The sequence below is a fragment of the Anolis sagrei genome, chromosome 3 (assembly GCF_037176765.1).
Source record: "Anolis sagrei isolate rAnoSag1 chromosome 3, rAnoSag1.mat, whole genome shotgun sequence".
Classification (NCBI taxonomy): domain Eukaryota; kingdom Metazoa; phylum Chordata; class Lepidosauria; order Squamata; family Dactyloidae; genus Anolis; species Anolis sagrei.
The window spans coordinates 212,300,960-212,322,443 of NC_090023.1; the positions used below are offsets into that span (position 1 = coordinate 212,300,960).

The 21,484-nt window shown below is 37.8% G+C and overlaps 1 protein-coding gene across 1 annotated transcript in view; it reads right to left on the minus strand.

Moving 5' to 3' along the window:
- The window catches only part of SORCS3 (sortilin related VPS10 domain containing receptor 3), a 580,612-nt gene that overhangs the window by 119,469 nt on the left and 439,659 nt on the right, over nucleotides 1-21,484 (minus strand). The window contains exons 12-14 of the mRNA XM_060768351.2: nucleotides 12,571-12,647; nucleotides 12,360-12,451; nucleotides 2,302-2,409 (exon numbers count right to left, since the gene is read on the minus strand). Coding sequence (XP_060624334.2) covers nucleotides 2,302-2,409; nucleotides 12,360-12,451; nucleotides 12,571-12,647 — 277 coding nt within the window. The remainder of the gene's footprint in view (nucleotides 1-2,301; nucleotides 2,410-12,359; nucleotides 12,452-12,570; nucleotides 12,648-21,484) is intronic.

Below are 21,484 nucleotides of genomic sequence, written 5' to 3' on the forward strand. Positions count from 1 at the left end.
AAAAGCGAATCTTGGATCTGCAAGAAGCTTTGTAGCTTGTGACTGTGCAAACCTCACACATGGATGCTTTATGCAGAAAACAAGATTTTCCTTTCAATAAGGACCTATTATTTCCTGTCCAGCAAATTTTGTTTTCTGTGCATAAAATGCTTTAAGTGGGGATTTGTTCTATGAAAAATTTTCACAGCCATATTTGCACAGAACATACATTTTTTGTGGTAGGAACAGTATCGTGTGTGAACACGATGTTTACTACATCAAAACTGCTGGTTCAGCACAAAACCATTCAATGTGAATTTTGCACAGAATAATTGCTAAATTGTGGATAGACTTCAAAACCTACACAGGTTTTGTAAACTTTCTGGCAATTGGGAGAAAATTATCAAAATTACTTGTTGCTTCCCTCAAAAAGAAATTTAATGAAGAATTACATCCCTAGTGTGGCCACAAATGAAATCTCAAATCCTCCACCCATGTACATGATGCCCCATTTCATTTATTCAAGCAAAAGGTTGCATTTGTAGCCCAGTCAACTTACCAAGGTAGCTGTAAAAATGGTATTGTATTCCTAAAATTGTTCAGAATTGCTCAAATTTGCCACTGCTTGAAAAGTAGCACATACTTAGCCCACCATATTCTGATTAGAATAAATATTTTAGAATGCACACACACACACACACAATTAACTTCAATTGTATCTCCAAATAGATATACCCAGTTCACAATTCTCTTTTAACATTTAGCCATATAGCTACATGGACAAGGTAACATGGACAAACTTAGCAATGCAGGCTTCCTTGTGTATGTTTAAATTAACAATACATTTTAACAAACATCTTCTAAACTATTTATGTATTAAAAATGTTTGTGAGGGGGGGGCAAAGCTTTTATTTCATTCCTGATGTTTCCTTACCCTCCTCATTGCTATGATTGGCAATAGAGGAACAAGAGACAGCTGAGCAAGCAGCTGAGAAAAGAGAACTATCAATGGCCATTGTAGTCAGTGTCAGATTGGCCTTCTCCACCTAACCCTGCCCCTCTAGTGGGCATGGCTATGCAGTTGACAGGGTAGTAGTGGGCAGAGGACAGTCCCTCCCACTGACCACTATATAGCTATCTTGTTGAGAAAGGACAGGGAATGACTAAGAGTATTCACCTATCGTGAGCTGTTATAATTTTTGCTAGGTGACTTTCCTCACCATCTTGTTCTCTCACTTATCTCACAACATGACTGTGCTGATGGGAGGAACTGGGAAGATAACTGTGCAAGGCTAACCTGTCAATGATAGTGGCAGATAAGCCTTGTGCAGTTATGTTCCCAATTCCTCCCATGAGCACAGTCATGTTGTGAGATAAGTGAGAGAACAGGATGGTGAGGAAAGTCACCTAGCAAAAATTATTACAGCTCATGATAGGTGAATACTCTTAGTCATTCCCTGTCTTTTCTCAACAAGATAGCTATATTGTGGTCAGTAGGAGGGATAGGTGACAACTTAACAATGGTATCATTACTGGTAACATGAGTCAAAGTTGGATGTCCTCCCTCCATTCCTTTCATTAAAATGACAATGTTATACCCAGTGGGAGGAGATGGGAGCAAGCAAGTGAACAGCCATGCAATGAGAATCATTTATTCACAGTTATAATAGTTTGAACATGATGAGGTATACATATTCTGGGACCTAACAGGGTAGAGGTCTTGGAGGATGACATCATAAATTTGTGCTTGGAAGTTAGTGGTGATCCCCCTTGCTCATCTGCCCCCACCCTCTTGGCATTCTCCACATTGGCATGTATAGGGAATATTGTGATCTGGCTTGTGGGTGTGTAGTCTTCAAGTATATTTCATGATCTGGGGGAGCGGTGGGGGGGGGGGATGGAATTTTAGCAGGACTCCAATCAGAAGTTTCTTATTCTAAAGGCCATTTGTCATCCTCCCTCATAATCATTTAATCTTCTTTCCACCCCAGTGCAACCTCATTAGATCTGTATATGTGGTGGTTTAACCATAGAATTGGTACCATTGCTATTTCTCAGTTCTGCAGATATTTGTATTATGTATTATTGTTATGTACATTTAAATAAAGCAGCCATAGAAATGCTGTATTGCATAGACACTACTATACCAGCAGACTTGTGAAAATGCAGCTGCTGAATAAGCAAAGAGCCTTCCTGCAAACCTCCTGACTCCAGAGGGCAACACAGACATCCTGGAACAAATGTGACATTCATTTTGATGGATGGCTAACATGGCACATCTCCACTGACTCCCAAGACAGCTTGATTAACTTGGCAACTTACGTCATTATCTGTGTTTCGATGCCTGGCTCCACTAGGGAGCCATCCACAAAGAGCGGTGCTGATGTGAAACCATATTTATTCCAGGTTCTTCCTTCATCGAAACTCACCCTGTGATGGAAACAGATGAGATAAATACACATAAAAGGGTTTCAGTGGAACCATTTCGAAAGTAATTAAGCACCTCCTTAGGCTGGTGAGTGACAGTAGCTGGATTTATAAACAGGCATCAATCTTTTCAATTGTGTCTTGTTATTAATTAATGCTCTGCTTCGCAGTGCTCTGGAGAAGTAATGCACCATGAACAGTTATCAAAGTCAATGAGGGGCAGCATTGCCTGCATCAAACTACAGCTTAGCTCTGATTGGGGGACACTGAAGCATCTGGCAAAAGAAGGATTCACTTCAGCCGGTGCAGTGAACTCTTCTCCCTTATTTTGCTGAGAGGGTGAAGAAATTTCTTCAATCAAGAGAGTTGCAAAAATCTTCACAAGATTGTAGTTATTTTGAATCCAATCTATACATTTCTTCTTATGTCAACCAAGTAATTAATTAAACATAAGGAATCATGTTGAGTGTTACAGTTGTGGAATCAGCCGGTTATGGAACCAGTGTAGCCGCTTTGAGTCTCCTTGTGGAGAGAATAATCAGGGTACAAATAAACAACAATGTAAACAAAACAAGAATGAGTAGTTAGACTTTTTTTACCAGCTGATGGAAAGAGGCACCTGAGAACTTTTTAAAGAGAACTGTTTGCCTGGGTTGCTCCACATTTTATTGCATTGCTTGGATGGCTACTTGAGTTCTCCCTAAAATCCCTCAGCATAGCATGGCTACAAAAACAGGGTCTCAGCTAATATTAAACCAAACATTTTAAATACAGGAAGAACATGTTGCAATTCTACCATAAAGTAAGCACATTATTTTGTAAATGTATGCAAGGAAGTGACTTATTTAATCAAATGATCACATACAATCAGTCATCCACATCCATGGATTCTGCACCTGTGATTTCCACTATTCATGGCTTCAAAATATCCCACTTCCCTCCATCCCACCCCAACCTCAATAAAGAAAACCTTGGGTTTGCCATTTTGCAGAAGTGACATCATTTTACTATGCCATTGAATATAATGGAACTTGAGCATCCATGATACCCACGAGGGGTGGTGGAACCAAACCCTCTGTATTTGTTAGTTGCAGTCCACATAATTTCGAGATGAATTTGAATTTTGTTATTTCCAATGGGAGGCAAATTTAATTTGAATTTCTCTCACTAATGTGCAAATTGAACTATTGCTAATTTTGCTTAGGTTTTAATATTTCACAAAAATAAATGACAAAGTATGTATTTGTGAGATACATGCCTGTAAGTATACATAGTTTGACAGAAAATACTTTCAAAATAGATGTTTATATTTTTATACCTATATCTCCGTTAGCTTTTAAATATTCCACAAAGAATGACTGATAAAACATGCATTTTGTAGATATGTATATTTAGGAATGCATCATTTGAGAGAAAATCATTTAAAATAAATGTTTATTTTTCTTAAAATGGAGATGAATACAGATATTTGATACACAAAGTGGGAAATATTATTTGAGATAGACCAATTCATGGACCCCTGCAGTGAACTTAATATTATTAAATCTTCCTCAAACATTTAAAGTAGCTGCATTATTTTTAGAAGCCCCCCAGTCTTTCCTTGTTAGGCTGTGAAAATGCTAGAAAATCACTTTAGTCCTCTTTCATCAATTTTATTTTAAAACTGTATTTGGTCTGCAACACACAAGGATTTTCCTACAGAAATTAAGAAAATGTTGATTTTTTACAAAACACTAACTTTTTGCCAACATATCCACTGTGGAATATTTAATTCTGCTGCATTTGCCAATTTTGAATCACACCACAGTTTCCCATCTCAATTACTCCATGAATTTTGGACTTCTGAGTGACCCCGTCTTGTCTGTGAATCACATTAATAATTCTTTGTTTGCTTAGAATGGAGAATTCTTAATGTGATTCACTAGCATTTCAGAGGTCCAACTTTGGGGCAGAATCTGGAGTATTGTTGTGGTTCAGCCAGGTGAAGATGAGGGATTTGGGGGTTCAGGGCATGATAATTCTCTAGCTGAGCAAACAGAGGGGGGTTAAGAGCAGGATGGTTCTTCAGCTGAGAGAATGGAGGGGGATTTGGAGCAAGATGCTGTTGCTGAGACCAAGTGTGAGATTGAAACTGTTTTGGAAGCCAACAGGCAGGGGAGGATACATTAGCTCATCTGAAGAAGCAGCTCTCTTAGACAGAGATACCAGGCTGCTTCTGAGAAGATAGAGATTCAGATGCAAGAAAACCCATGAGAAAGAGAGACTGAAGCAGGCCTCCCAAGGTCAAAGGAATGAGTTCATGTTTTGCAGTCCTTAATTAGGGAGAGAGCTTTTAGGATTTTAGATCAAGCAACATCACTACTGGAGTGTGGAACTCCTGTCTCGTTCCTGGTTCATGCCTTAGTTCAAGACCCAAAATTCATGGTCAAGTTTTACTCCTGGTTTTATGGATTTAACTTTGGATTCATGCTCATTTTCTGCTTCTTGTTTCCTGGATTAATGTTCATGTTTTAATCATTGTTTTCTGGATTTATCTATTGCTTTTGGGACTTGCTTCCTTTATTAACTCTTGGATTTTTACTCTTCTATTTGCTTAAGGTGCCTTTGGCCCTTTTTATATAAGTTGTATCAATAAACTGTTTATTATCACATTTGTTTTTTTGGTGAGTGCTGTGAGCAAGGTGAACTGCTGATGTGCAACAAGTATATATATATACTAATAAAATAGAACATTATAACCCAAGTGATTGAACCTTCTTCCCTTCTTACATTCCCACCACAGATATATCCACATGTTTTGACATTCTGTTCTGCAGGCTTTCTCATCCACCTGAACCCAATTTCTATACTGTAGAATGGTCTGCAGAGGAGAGAAGAGAATAGATTCCCCGTGATAGAAGGAAATCTCCTTGAGTCCTCTCCGGGATGCGAGAGGTGGGGTATAAATAAAGCAAATAAATAATAAATAAATATAGATTTGGGCAGCACAAATATAGTAGATTCTTATCAAAATGTTAACTAAAAAAATCCCCATCTTGCACAGAGTTCAAGAGCAAAGGTGCACATCAAAAATCATATTGCAAAATTATATTATTAAAGATGACCCTTCTGCCATTCCTAATCAATCATGCATGCCAATAACATACAAGAGAATAGAGTACATTGAAAATTTAGGTATCTACTTTAATTCAAAAATTATATTTTAAGGTGTCCTAGCTCATAGAAGGACTGATAGAAAGTACAGAACAAACCCACAGGAGGGGAAATACTGGTTGTTTTTTTTTTTCTTGTGTGTTGTCAAGTTGACAAATCTCACTTATAGCAACTCTGGCTTATGGAAAAAGTATGGTATCCTTTGAAAGATTTATTCAGAAGATATTTGCCATTGCTTTCCTCTAAGCCTGACTTGTCCAAGGCTTCCCAATGGGTTTCCATGGCTGATGAAGGATTTGAATCCCGGTCTGCCAGAGTCCTAGTTTAACAAAATTTGCAGAACAGAGAAGAAATAAAAATGGGAAATATGCTAATTTCTCTATTGTGGACTTTAAGAAAAATCCACAGAATAGTCACTATTGTGGAGTGAAACATGGACAGTAGAGTTTAGTATTGGTTTATCAATAGTGTCATTAATGAGTTGGGTATACCTCTGGAAGTACTAACCTCAGCAATACAAAGACCTTTATTGCTTACAAGGCTCATGGAAGAACAAGGTCTCTAACTGACTCTTCTAGGTAGGACTAATCTATACCTTATTTCATATTTATGACAAAACTATACAAAAAACACATAATTAAGTATACATTTTATACCAAGTATAGGTCCAGAGTCCATAATTCAGACAGGAAGATGAGTGCAAAAGAAAAACACAGCTCAACACACACACTTTTGTATGGACACTTTTTATAAGGGAAACTGAAGCAGAGGGGTTAAAGGTCCTTTGCTCTCCACAACTATCTTTTCCCCCAGATTGTTGTCTTCACAACTTCATTAGATCAAAAAGGAAACACACATGATTGTTGTCTTTAATATTGCCATCATTCACACGTTTTACTCCATTTATTCTACTGGAGATACCTTTTGAATCAGACTTTTCAACAGAACATGCCATAGTGATTACTAGTTTTAGAAAGGAAACAACTATAAAGTCTACATTACGCAATGTAATCACAGAAGAGCTTTAGTCAAAGCCTGAAACTCTTCACAATAGTTTCATGGCACCTGGGGCTGGGAAGATATAGCAGTTTACATTCTGTGGCCTAAATCCAATTGCTCCAGAAAGCATAGTTGAATAAGTAGGATTTACATAAGTGTCGATTTATCGCTCAACAGTTGATTCAATGAGTCTACTTGAGTTGCTAGCAGTAATTGGATTTTGATCTGTTTTTCTTTGTGAACATACTGGTAAATAAAGAGGTCAGAAAAAGTGAATTGGATGAAATGGGGCCACTTTCATTTAAGAAAACAGCAAGAATTGATTGTGTAGGAACCTAACTATTTCATGGTCATGCAGGGCAAGCAACTAAACTGAATTATTTGTGCAAGCCAAAGTTTAGTAGGAGTGGAAATTATAAACAGACATATTTTTCAATTTTTCCAAATATAAATGTATGTTTTGATTAGTGATGATTTGTCTCATTCCCATTAGTGGAAGGAGAAACGTTAACAATTTTCTCTTCATCTGCATGAAAGCAAGGTATTTTTTGGCACTCTAAAGAAGAGTGTTCACATTTTCGAGAATGATTTCTTTGTCATGAATTAAAAGAGCAATTTCTGCAGAACCTATGGTAGTTACTGCCTGGCTACATGTACTTTTAAAATCAGTAATTCTGTATGTGTGTGTGTGTGTGTATTCCTTTATTCAGACTATTCTTTTGTGTGTTTGTGTGAGTTGCTTTGAAAAGAAAAGATAGATGATTTTTACAGATATTGTGGGTGCCAATTACAGAAACATTCACAGAAAAAGATTTTCCCTGCCTTGTAATCTCACTGTTTGAGGGAAAAATCCAAATATTTGTCACATTTTACTATGGGTAGTCCCTGGGATATGAACAAGATAAGTTCTGTAGTTTTTTTTCTTAAGTTGAATTTGTATGTAAGTCAGTACATGAACATTTTTAAATGTAACTCCAGTCATCAACTCCCTCCCCCCCCCCCCTTATATATATATATAGAGAGAGATTTGGACAGCATAGGGATTAACGCCCCTGTAACATTTGTACTGTTGTTTGTGCCAACAATTGGATTTTGAAAATTTTGGATAGGAAACAAGGATTGTTATAATGCTTCAGTGGAGACAACCTTTTTCCACAATAACTTACAGGAGTGAATTTCCCTTCCTAGGGGTACATTTCCTCTCACTTCCTGTTGTCTCACCTCGTTTGCTACTAGAACTTGGACATTGGTAACTTAGGAACTGCTTGTATGCCTCTTTTATTCCAAAGAATTTCTTTGTAAGAGAAATTCCTTGTACCGTGTGTGTGTGTGTGAAAAACATGTTTTGTGCACAAGCAGAATTTCTTTTTAGAACAATTATCCCAAACTTTTGTATAGGGTTGAGACATGTCAGTATATAATTTCATATAAGCATATGAAATTTTGCAACAAAAAAAATTACAGCAATGTCACAAAATTGCCCCTACTTCACCGTGTAAGGGAAAGTGCTTTTAAATATTTTGTTGCCTTTAAATCTTTAAGAGGAGATTTGTCGCCAAACAAATTTTTGGTTTAGTGGAACCTTCCCTAAATTTCCCAAGAGGTTGGGTTGCTTCGCCAGTTCTCTCCTGACAGTTTGGTCAATAGTTTTATTGGTGAGATACAATGATGACAGCTGTATTTGAACACCTTGGGAAGACCAACTATATTAAGAGAAAGCCACTTTAATGAAATAACCTTTTAATTAGGGATGTCTGACTCTATCAACTTTGTGCATTTCTAATCCATAATCCCATTCTATTTTTAATCAATATGTATTTTTCCACAAAGTACTTATTCAAATGCATATATGAATATGTGACAAGCATTGAATATCAAAATACATGCTAAGAACCAGAAAACTGCATTAATTCTTACTGGGGAAATAATTTTGTAGTTGGGTGAAGGAGCACCTTGTTTTTTGATTTCATTAATTTATTGTCAGAACCATCACAAGGTTCCTGCAGTTGGGAATGTGCCTGGAAAGGGGCAACCAATGACAGTTTGCCTGATTGTCTGGGGGGGGGGGGGCTTGAGCAGTACTGGGGGAAGATTTCACTCTGGTCCACTCCTCAGATCTAAAGCAAGTTATTCTATGCTCCCCAAACCAGTAGGTTTTTTTTTTCTTTTTGCATGGAATCCACATTTATTTGGGGAATAACAGGCAGGTCCTGTCATAGGCAGTTGGAAGTCTTTGAACACAAAGAATAAAGTCTTGTCCAATTTGATGGCAATTGACTTTTCACTATTCCCCAGATGATAGGGGAGCCATATGGAGACATCTGCCAACCTGGCCATCCAATTTATGTCCTGGGCTGGGCATGTGTGTGTTACCATCAGTTGACAATTATTATCTGATGTGTGAGTCTCATGCTGAGATCAAGCGTAAGAAGCTATAATCAATAAAAGTTGTGGCCTTATTTATTCCAATTATTATCATATTTTGAGTTATTTTGGGGCAAGCCCTTTCCATTCACTGCTGAATCCCCAATTGAAAATTGAGTAGATAAGTCTCAACTGCATATTAGTTTGAGAGATGCAGCTTAGATCTATTCGTATAGGAATTTGCAAACACAAAATTGTATCTCCAGCAATAATGAGTATCCCACTGGGACAGGCTGTAGATGTTGAGAAATGATACCTGTTACATCTTGAATATGTGAAATTGCCTCTGAATGTTACTATGTGAAAGGAGAAGTTTCTGGTTTCACTTTATTAGCATCTAATTCCAATTATTAAGTACAGGAGATAGTTGTGGATTATAACAACTGTTGAACTCTGTTATTATCTGACTGAAAACCATAGTGGCTCACATTATATAGAAAGTCACAAGTGTCCATCTGCAAAATTATTTTGTTTCACGTGCACAGGGTGTTTCTGGATGTCAGCTCCTGAAAGCTGTTTCCCTGTTATTTTTGCCATTAACAGTTCCAGAAGCTACAATAGGTCAACCCATTAAAAGAAACTCAACACCCAATCCATTTACAGGGCTAACTAATAAATGCCAGTGGAAATTCCAGTTTTTGAATTATTTTGCATGAAATTAAGTAAAGAGAAAAGGCAGAACTACACAAATAAAAGGCAGCCACGTTGTTTTTTTTTTGAACCAGTCCATGCTTTGAGACCTGCTTGAGAATCAATTCTCTCTTTCCTGCCACAGGTATATCTGGTGGGAAAACAGGAGAGGGCCTTCTCAATAGTTGTCACCTGATTCTGCAACTCTCTTCTCAAATAAGTTTATTGGCACTCTCTGGTTTTTTCCTCTAAAATAAAGATATTTCTTTTTTGAAGGGCAATAAATGATTAAGTGGATAATTCCCTTCCCAGCTAAACAGTGTGCTAGATTTTCCTAATTACTGTGCTAGTGTGAAGGAATGCATATGATGTGTGTTTTAATCTTATATATATATATATATATAGAGAGAGAGAGAGAGAGAGAGAGAGAGAGTTTAACTTCTTTTTAACTTTTGCATTTTGCAAAATTTAGAGTTTAGGCAGCATTGCTGATATGGCAAGTTAGGGACTCGACCATTGCCAAAAATAAAATCAGTTGAAAACTACAACCCATATTTAAAATTTTCCAAATGTAAGATGAAACATTAGATGAAGCCAAGTTGATTGAGAGAAAACAAATCAGTGTGCAAAAATACCCAGTGTTTAAAAGTCCAGAAAATGGCTAAATTTTAGATATGTCGAAAAAGCAGAACTAAAAATGAGTTGTTGAATAGAAAATACCTATATGTGGTAGGTATGTGTGTATGTTCAAGCTTTGAGTTCCATATTGGAGGAAAGGTGGGAAACAACTAACATAAAAACAACAATAATAAATACCAGGTAGAATACTTGGTCCATTTAGATCATTAGTGTCTACTCCAGTTGGCAGCACTTCTGCAGGAAATGTTCTCCAGGTTTTAGGAAAATTGAAGGGAGATGTTAACAAGCTGGAATGTGTCCAGAGGAGGGTGACTAAAATGATCAAGGGTCTGAAGAACAAGCCCTATGAGGAGCAGCCTAAAGAGCTGGGCATGTTTAGCCCGCAGAAGAGAAGGCTGAGAGGGGACACGATGGCCATGTATGAATATGTGAGGGTAAGTCATAGGAAGGAGGGATAAACTTGTTTTCTGCTGCCCTGGAGACTAGGATGGAGAACAAAGGCTTCAAACTACAGGAAAAGAGATTCCACCTGAACATTAGGAAGAACTTCCTGTGAGAGCTGTTCAGCACTGGAACTCTCTGCCCCAGAGTATGGTGGAGGCTCCTTCTTTGGAGGCTTTTAAACAGAGGCTGGATGGCCATCTGTCAGGGGTGTTTTTAATGCAATATTCCTGCTCCTTGGCAGGAGGTTGGATTGGATGATCCACAAGATCTCATCCAATTCTGTGATTCTAGGGCATTCTAGAGTCCAGGGACCTTCCATAATGCAAAGTGATATATAGAATGTGCCACTGCTTATCTGAGCATGGAAAGATTACTTTTTGAACAACTATTCTCAGCATATTCAAGCTAAAGACTTATTGGGGGTGCAATATGTCCAGGCAACATATGTATTGCTATTTCTGTTTGAATTTTTGGTTCCCTGGAATATTTGCAAGCTGCCCTGGGGAGTCTGTTGAAGAGTGAATGCAAATCTAATAAATGAATTCAGAGCACAGGAACTTGCTGCATGTTGTTCTTTTTTTGGTTACATTATGTTTTGGTTGTTTTAGCATGCATTTGGATTTCAGCTCTGCTAGAAGGCTTGCAGGTCCTTATTGTTTCAAAATGTTCAATGTAAATATTGTAATAGTAGAAAAAAGATAATAAGATAGCCTTAAGCAAGTCAGCATCATTTTTTCCCAGATTGGTTTTTTTTTCCAGGCATTTGCCAGGAAAAGAATGTCTTTTACATATTGCGTTTGTAAGACTTTAGAATGAGGTATGCATTCTCTAAATCAGAAGATAACAATTCTCAATTATCAAGGCACAGACACACAAGCTTACATATTTCAGGAAGAATTGTTCACCTGTACATTGTGAAAATAGCAAGATGCCAATGAAATCAGGAAGGTGACCGTGAAAGGATTTTTTTTCCTGTTGTGGCACCACACTTATGGAATCTGCTCCCAGGAAAGCTTGCCTGGCATATACTGTGATATCTCTCAGGCACTGGGTGAAAATATTCTTATTTATACTTTCTAGTCTTTCATGTGAGCTTGTTTCAATGACAACTTCAGCAACATACCTGAATTTTACTGCTGTAAAGATTCTCTTTGGCAGTGGTAGGCTTTAAATGTGCCTTGAAATATATGCTAGTGCTTATCACTTTTACTGAATATTGACCTTGGAATATTTTCCAAAAGGACAGTGTATAAAATGAACAAATGATTGTTTTCTTTAAAAAATTGATTAAGATAAAATAAGGACTTTCTTTTTCAATTTGCGTATTCATTTCCAGATGTCCTCTCATAGACTTGATCTGGATTGTGTTGATGATGTCTGAAATTTTTTAGCTGGAACAGCTATACAAGTGCAAAACACACACTGCTATAGAACCTGCATATATTGTCTGAATATAATAATCTGCAAAAGAGAACCATGCAAGTTTAAGTCTGCCAACAGAAGAAGCAAGGATTGGAAATGTTACTTTTTTTGCACACATCTCCCAAAATACCTCAGACACAGCATGGACAAGGCAGGAAAATTCTGGGATTTGCAATCCATAAAGGCAATTTGTTTTGGATTTGTAAAGGAGCAACTTATCCCCTTAAAGAAGGCTTCCTTACCACACATGACGAATGGGCATTGATGTGTGTTTCATGGCTACAAGTGCTCCACCCCAGTCAAGGAACCATACACTGTATTCTTCTTCGAAGATCTGCAGACATGAAAGAGACGGCATGACTTGTACACTACTCCAAAGATTCATGAAGCATGTGATAACTGTTTTGAGAAAACTCAAGTGTTTCTTGAACTTGTTGGTTCTACAAGACTTACCTGTCTCCAAGAATTTCCAGCATCAGAAGAAACAAACATTCCAACTTCAGTATATGATAATTCTGGACCTACATTGCCTGAAAAATAACAAGACACAAAATAAACACCTGTACAGTTGAAGAGGAATTACAGGTTCATATATGCAAAGTCAACTCTTGAAAACTATTCACTGAGTATTCAGTGTAGAGAAAATTGAAGGCTAGTATGGGCTGATGAAAGGACTGAGTGAAGAAAACCTTCAAATATATGTAATTAATAACTGAAACACATGAATTAATGAATTTGTGTTTACATGAAGTCATGCTGTGATTTATGTGCAATACACCAATATATAAAAGGGCACAGATTCCTGCTTAAGCCATCCATTCAATTAGGGTTATTTCCTTTTGGTGTTTGTTAACATTTAATTGTTAGGACACCATACAAAGTCATAAATAGCATGCACATGAACCAGACTTTAATGCTTTTAAATAAAAACCCAACTTGCCACTTGAACCAATTAATTTGCATTTCTGGTATGTGAGCAGAGCTCAAGTAATTGAAATAGTTGGATGCTGAAAAATTAATTATTCCCTGTTTCCCATTTTATATTTTTACACAAATTCAAAAGGTTAGAACAATGAACACAAACCAAACCAATAACCCCCCCCCCCCAAACTCATTTGAAAAACAGATTATTAATTCCCTTTAGGGCACATCTAATTCTGTACCATGTTTCTCCAGGTCTTAGAAACATTTGTTTCTAAAAGAAAACCTTCCTTTTAGGCAAAGTAAGGCAGCTGCTTCAAGCAGAAGATTTGGCTGCTGTTAAATTATTATTATTGTATTCTTTGATTGTCAGGGAGATGGAGACATGCTTGTGAAACTTGCTGCCTCGTATGTCACAGTAATTTGCCAAAATAACTTCCAGTACTATTCAACCTGACATGAATGAGTCATAGAACTGTAGACAGAAAGAACCTGAGGTTATTTCCCCCCCAATCCCCTATCAATGTAGGAAACACATAACTATACAGAGTCCATGACATAATGGCTATCTAGAAAGAGCCCATCTGTCTGTTGCAGGCAAATTGTCTTGAATCAGCTCCCTATAAACCACATAATACCCAATCTCATGTCCCTGGTTCAAGATTCCTTCTGTTTCTCAACTATTGCAACCACATCCTAAATTTGTGTTAAAATCTCAATGTGACTAGCATGGAAGCAACTGTGTCCTGTGTTTTATATCTTCTAGGTACTCTAAGGACATGCTAGTCACATTGAAATATAGACTAGGAAATCTACATTTCAATCCACTGCTTAATCTCGAAATGATTATGACTGTAGAAAATAGAAGTATAGCTATCCCGCATCCTTGATTTGGTTAGCAGATATTAGTGAATCTGGCATGAAAATTCAGTGCTGGCACCAGTTAAAGTACTATCCCTCTTTTCTTTTCTTTTTTCCTTTTGGAAATTGTATTAATTTTTTTTATATATTTGGAGGCAAATCTCATTTTAGCAGCAGTGGATATGCCTGTGAGACCTGCTGCAACATGACAAGAAAAAACATTATGTCAATATTCCACTGGCGCTGATTAAAATTTCAAGATAAAACTTTAAAGGCTGAGAAGCCACTTTGATTTTGTTGGCTATTACTGAGTCATTTGTCATGAAGTTTGCCAAGAGGAAAAGAGCTAAAAGTTGGCTTTGTGGACTATCACCTGTTTGCCCATAGGTGAACTTCAATAAGCCACATTGTCCCATAACTGCCAAAATACATTCGGAAGGCAGTTTTATCAATTTTGTTTAGGGCATATCTAATTTGAAAGCTTTAGAACTAGCAATGATTTAAGCTGGATCTATGTTGTCAAATAATGAAGTTTGAACTGTATTACATGGTCACTGTAGAGACCTATAATGCAGTTTGAACTGCACTCAACTGCATTATATGGGAGTGCTTCTACTCTGTCACAAAATATGTCTCAAATCAGCATTAAAATGCCAGCTCAGAGCAACATTGTGGTCACACGTGCCTACCAAATGCTGCCCCAGTGGTGGATCAGCCACACAGCTCTGCTGTGCCAACACTGGTTTGGCATGGCTGGGCATGAATAGTGCCTCCCGGGGCCCCAATTCCTAGCAAAATGATGAGAAATCATCCTTATCATAACTACAGGCTGATCTCTTCCTAGGACTGTCTCACTAAGGATGCAATGAAGTTTTGGAGTCAGAAGTCCCCCTCCCTGCTCCAAACCTCCGTCACATCCCAAATAATGCAGATCCAGGAAGAGAATGACCTGCACCAATGTCAAGGGCAATCCCCCATAACTTTTGTGGGGAATCGGGGTGCAGGGAGGTTTGGGGAGACTGCCATGGAATGACATTTGGGATTGTGCGGGGCAAATCCAGGTGACAGTATCCACTGTCACAGCACCCACAAAGATTAAGATTTTCCTGGAAGATCCAGATTTTTGCTGGGTGTTTTTTTTTTTTCTTTGCCTGGGATAAAATATGGATTAAAAGGCTTACCCTGGATTAAAACACATTTTTGGATTCTTACACTGAATTATCTGCCAGTGCCGATGGGCCCTGTGTCTACACTGATAATATAATGCAGTTCAAAGTCCATTAACTGGCCATGTTGAATTGACAGCCCCTGAAATAACTGATTCCATGTCTATAGTTTTCTAACTTATATGCCCTACAAGCATATCGACTACTGGAACAGACATTTATTTCATCCTGTAAAACTTGATGTGTTTCATTTTACTTTTTAAAATGTAACACAATACATTTTACATTTGAAAAATATCAGGATAGGAAGAATCAGTCCTAAACTTCTGTAGCTTTGAGAGGAACAAAATAAATACACGCTAATGAAAATGTTAATTGAACTCCTGACATTTAATATTTGAAAATGAAAAATTAGAGCCCAGATGCAACTTGACACATTCCTACCACTGAGTAAAACATGCAGCTTGTGAACTTCTAATGGTGTTTATGTTGCTGAAAATAAAACCAGAGGCTAAAGGGATTGTGATTTATATAAAGCAACACATGTGAGGTTTCCTCAACACTGCTGGAGTTATAGGAATATTATACTGCTTAAGATGGCATCCAAGAGCAATTTCAGGGATTACAGTCATGTCACAAAATGTAGGAAGCTGCTTTATATTGAATAGAATCAGTAATTCATCTAGGTCAGTATTTAACCATGACTGGTTTTCAGGCAACATTCTCCATTGCCTTACCTGGAAATATCAAGGATAGCAACTATGACATCCTCTACATGGAGTAAGCATTTATCCCAGTGGCAATGAATGGCTTTGATGTCAGTAGGAGTAGTAATCCCATTTTTATGCTTCAGTATAAACTTCAACAGAACAATCCAATATACTGAACATTATTTCATAAAGAGTTTTAGTACCTTCCATGACTCCACAAAAGTTGAGGCTGATCCAGAGTTGATATAGCATCCCATAGGCTACAGGCCCGTCCACTTAGACTAGCTGTATCATTGAGTTAAAGGCTCTCCTGCTTTTTCTGTAACTACAGTCTCTTGCTTGAGCAATATCCTCAAGGAAACCAATTTTCAACTAAATATTAGGAAGAACTTCCTGATGGTAAGAGCTGTTCAGCAGTGGAACATGCTGCCTTGGAATATGATAGTGTTTCCTTTGGAGATTTATAAATAAAGTCTGGAGTGCTTTGATTGTGTCTGCCTGCATGGCAGAGGGTTGGACTGGATGACACTTGTCTCTTCCAACTCTATGATTCTGAGATGTCAGCACAGACTAAAATAGAGCTGCTTACCCACTTCTTTGTTCCACTTGGTCCCCCTCTATGCTACAAAGACACGAGACCACTACAAACAGTAGAACATCAATTACAGTAGTAATAGTTTTTTACAACTTATATGCTATAATAATTGACTTATACAGTGAACGTAAAACTGTTGTACACACAGAGTCTTACAACAATGATTCCCTTCTGGAGAGGAGTGTAAGATCATTCAATAAGAGTCCCAAGTTAGTAACCATATATCCTTTGCAAGAAGACTTCTCCTTGAGGGTGTACAATCCTTATTTTCTTGTAAGTTGAAGTTTGTAAATCCAAAAATCTATAAACAGGTAGATGGAGCTTCCACTTCCTAGTAGAGGATTTCCATGTAGAGGATTACCAATTCCCAAACCGGTTTCGACTATATTATTAATTGTTCCTCAAGTGGAAAAATATGAAATTCACAGAATGCAATGGAAATCAAGTTCTCCAAAGTTAAATATTCCTCAGGTGGAAAAGTATGAAATAACAACAATGAAGTAGATCTACAGGGAATATACACAAGTGGTCTCATGTCTTTGTACTTTAGGGAATTCATTTTCAGTTTAGTTATCCCCCTCTATGCCACCCTACACCTAGCTTTCAGCCTATCGTATTGTCTCCTTGAGTAATCCCAGGTTTTTTTCTTGAATTTTGGATCAGCACCCGAGTAACTGGAGGAAATCACAATAATCTTCTGTGATCAGGAATATGCCAGCATCCTGGCATAATTACAGAATACCCTCCTTGTTACGCATACACATTATCCACAGTGACAACCACTCAACAAGCTTTTTTGTTATATTGGACAACTCCCACCAGGCTAAGCACTGTGGGAGCTGTTTATAAGACTGGGTGAAGATGGCCATCCTGATGAGGGAACCTACTGTGAGCAAGAAGCTGCAGACATAAAGGGGCTGTGATGGCTGTCAGATTAATTACCAGGGTCTGGGCATCGCTGGCATGTAACATTGTAACAGGCTGTCATTAGAATCCTACAATCTGCTAAAGACAGGTTTCACCAACAAGCAGAGAACATCAATGCGCTGAGAGCAAAGTGTTCTCGAGGTTTTTTTTTCTTCTTCTTATGGGATAAACAGCCCATAAATTATGAGTCTTAGTGATTCCCACTACTGTTGTATATGCCTCTACAACTAATTCTTTGGCAGCAACTCCATGAAAGTCTAAAGCCCAGAAATGACCCATGAGCATTATACCCCCCCCCCCCATTAAAGAGTTGCTGCCAGTTGCTAAAAGGGTGTCCTGAATTAGCATTAAAAATTCCCAGCAGCAAACAACTACACTGGAAAGCTTCAAGGAACTAATGCTTAAGGATAGGGACACATTATTCCATAGCAACCAACTTTAGATTCAGCAGAGCATAAAATGGCAATGCTTCAAAGGAACTGTGTCACTGTATGCCAGCTAGAGATCCAATTGTGAAAGTGTTTTCTTCCCACATTTTATAATTTCACAGGTATTAAGGAAGCAGGATTGATTGCCTCTTATAGCCACCATGACAATCCAGAGGATGGTCAAATTTGTAACAGTCTTTTTAAAGTATTCCCAGTTTAATAAATAATGTCATTCCGGGTACACACATACTAAGTTTGTTTTCTGTGTCTTATAACTGAGACCTACCCAACTCTTTCCCAAGATTCTACCTCTCTGTTTTAATATGAGTCTGGAATTCAGTATGCTTTTGAAGAGAGGAGGTTCATGGGCCAATAGGCTAACCCGCCAGCAAATAAGTATCTACAATTGGGTGAAGGTTTCACTGTGAGGCAGAGCAGCATGGATCAATGCTATTTCACAGACAATTGCCTCTGACACTAGAAACAGCACAGTGACGGCATGCAAAGACCTCACATATGCCAAGCATGGATAGAAAGATGGTGAAGCAGAAAGAAAAGGGGGGAAAGGATGGAGGAAATGTCTCTTTGAACTGAAATTTTATGAGAGCCATTTACAATCAATGTTGTAAGGAAAGCCTAACAAGGAAAATGTCACTCTCAAATTTCAGAGATTGACAGCTTTCATAAGCTTAATTTCCTTTGATCATTTTGAGAGGTGCTGAATGAACTGAATGGGGGGGGGGGGGGAGAGAATGCAGACCCGTAATGGTGTTCTTTTCTTTATGTAATTTCACATTATTGTTTGCATAACAATATCTCCACATTATACAACAAGCCTTGCTTTTGCTTAAAGATGGAAGGAACTTCTGCACATAAGCAGTAATCCCAATGCAAGAATAATGGCTGATGAAGATCCGTGAAAAAACAAAAATTGACAAATGTATGAAGATAATTAAGAAGCAATCTTTGGTCGACTTTAAGAAAAATTGGTACCTATTCACAATGATGTACAGGGACCTTTATCAACTTTCGGTATTCATGAATTAGTAGGGTTAGGTGTGGTTGCATCATTGTTTTAAAAAGTGGTTCCCAACCTTTTTTTTTTTTTTTACCAGGGAGCACTTTGACCACTTACCACTCTCCAACATTAGTACCAAAAGGGTTACGAATCGGTTTTTGGTCAACGTTAGATTTGGTTTGGTTATTTGAGGTGCTGATTCAGAAAACTGCATTGGATAGGCCACATCAGCTCTAGTTTCTGATACATAACATATGCCATCTAGTAGTTTCTATCTGCTCACCCAAATAAAATTATATTTAATAATCTAGAGCTGGCATGGTCTATCCAAGGGGTCGGGGCTGATCAGCAACAGGGAAGGAGTGGCAGGTTGCATGAAAGGAGAAGAAATAAAAGAAAATAAAATAAAGAGGGAGGAGGCTCTCAGACCAGATTTTCATCCTTGTGGTCCACTGGTAGTCTACAGCCTACAGGTTAAGAACCACTGGTTTAAAGGGAGGAAAATGTAATGTATAGTTGTGTCATTGTGTAGTTTTACATATTTTAAATTTCTGTCTGTGTTTTTTTTCTTGAATAGAATATTTATTTAAAGCCTAGAAGGTTATGACTGCATAATATAAACTAAATTTCTCTTATAGCTCAGTTTAGCTTGAATTTCTGTTTGTTGATGAGTGAAGCTACATTATTATTTCCAACATAATTACATCTAACCCTATGTGCCTAACATATTGTACTAAACAATTATAGATAAATTCCAGCTACAAGTTTTGTATTAGGATGAACCACTTGAACAGTTTATTTTTTACCTTCTCCACACTGCAGTTTGCTATACATGTTAAACAGAAACATTTCCAAATATGGCTTCTTTATGTATTAATGTAAATCACATATGAAATTGGCACAATGTTATCATTTTGACCTTTTGTTTAAAAATACAGATTCTTTTATTTATCACTTTGTTTACTTTAAACATTTGTATACCATCCTTCATTCATTAGATTCCACAGCAGTGAACAGAACATTGTATCATAGTACATTAACATTGCAGAAGAAATGAAAAATGAGGCAGCAACTAAAAATATACTGGAGACCTTTCTCAAATTAAACTGCCAGGAAAAACAAAAATATCATTTAAGTTAGTAAAGAAAGGGAAATGCAAGCCAACATTTTCTCATTAAGAGAGGGCATTCCTGAAAGAGGGGAGGGGTGGAAGGGACATTAGCACAAATTTTGCTGCTTATGTTGTAGTATAGTATAATTTTGATAAACAAGGCATTTGGAGAAGAGATTCAGGAGAAGATCACAGTCAGTCTGGTATGGAAAGATGTATCCTTGCATATACTTGGGTCTAGGGCCATCTAGAAGCAAATAGACCCTTCTTTTAAAGTTTGCATAATGTGAACAGGCCTGGTTGTACCAATTACACTTCTGTCAACTGCATTTTTCTGTAGCTGAAGCTTCTAAGACATTTTCAAAGGCAGCATCATGAATAACGCATAAATTCACACTATCTAATCAGGAACCAGGATTTGGGCGGGAGGGGGGGATTGCATTATGAGGCAAAGAACAAGATGGAATCATCTCCTATTCCATATACAATAACTGAATGCAAGGGATGTTGAATGTCTTTCCCACTCTGGCAATGGTCCAGCATCCTCCATTGCAACTGAAAGTAACAAGCTATCTTAGGAGGTGGAGGAGAGGCTGTACAATTGTACTCCCATGTATTTTTACCATATTCCTGGTACTAAAAGGGGCAATATCAATCTGCCTAATGGCACACCAGCTGTAACTGGGTAAAGTTGCAACTAGTATACCAATAAAAGCTGCCAAAAAGGCACTTCATGCCCTGAGGTCAAATCTAAAGCCACAAGTCTACTCTTGTGCAGCAGATTGAAACCCAGAAACAAACCACACATAGCTTAACTATCTTGTTGTAATTTGGCTTTAGTTTGTTGTGTATCATAGACTTGCTTACCAAATTCAGGCACAAGGCCAGCTTCTGCAAAGATTTTCCTGACCCTCATGGCAAAGATAAATCAGCATAACTCCTCACTCAAAAACCTTGGATGACTCTGTCCTTTACTTCATACAGAAGTTTTAAAATGTGGTAGATTGGATGGATCTCAAGTTACAAATATTATCAGATCAGACAGAAATTTCCAATTGTCATCTTTTGAAATGACTCTAAAAGAATATTTCCCACATCTACTGTCTGACAATTCAACAATTCACTTGAAAGCCATAAGTATGTCATAAAGCCAAACAAAATCATCCAGAAAGGTGTTGTGGACAGCTTGGAAAACAAGGATGAGAAGATGCTGGTGCTCAGCAATTGAGCTGGAGTCCAGCCATGCCCAGCAACTCCCTCAACCAAACTTTAAAACAGCACACATGGAAGGAGCTATTACATCTCAGCCTGCAGAACAAATGCAAGCAAGTTCCTCTGAGCAGGCTGAAGATGAGTTAGTTGTTCCAGGTTACAGGTCCTTGAGCTTAGCTGAGAAGAGAGCCAGCAATGGGTAACATCTGTAAATTTAGGAGTTCGTGGGTGGCACCTTGTTGCTGGTGCAATGTCAGCTCCAGAAGCTACGACTTTAGAATATTCCTATCTTATGAGCCCTGGACTTACCTTGAACCTCAGCTTATGGATTCTAATTCAGCCTTGCACTCTGGGCATTCTGGTATTCGGCTTACAACAACAACCACCACAACAATAATCTTTATTTATATCCTGCACC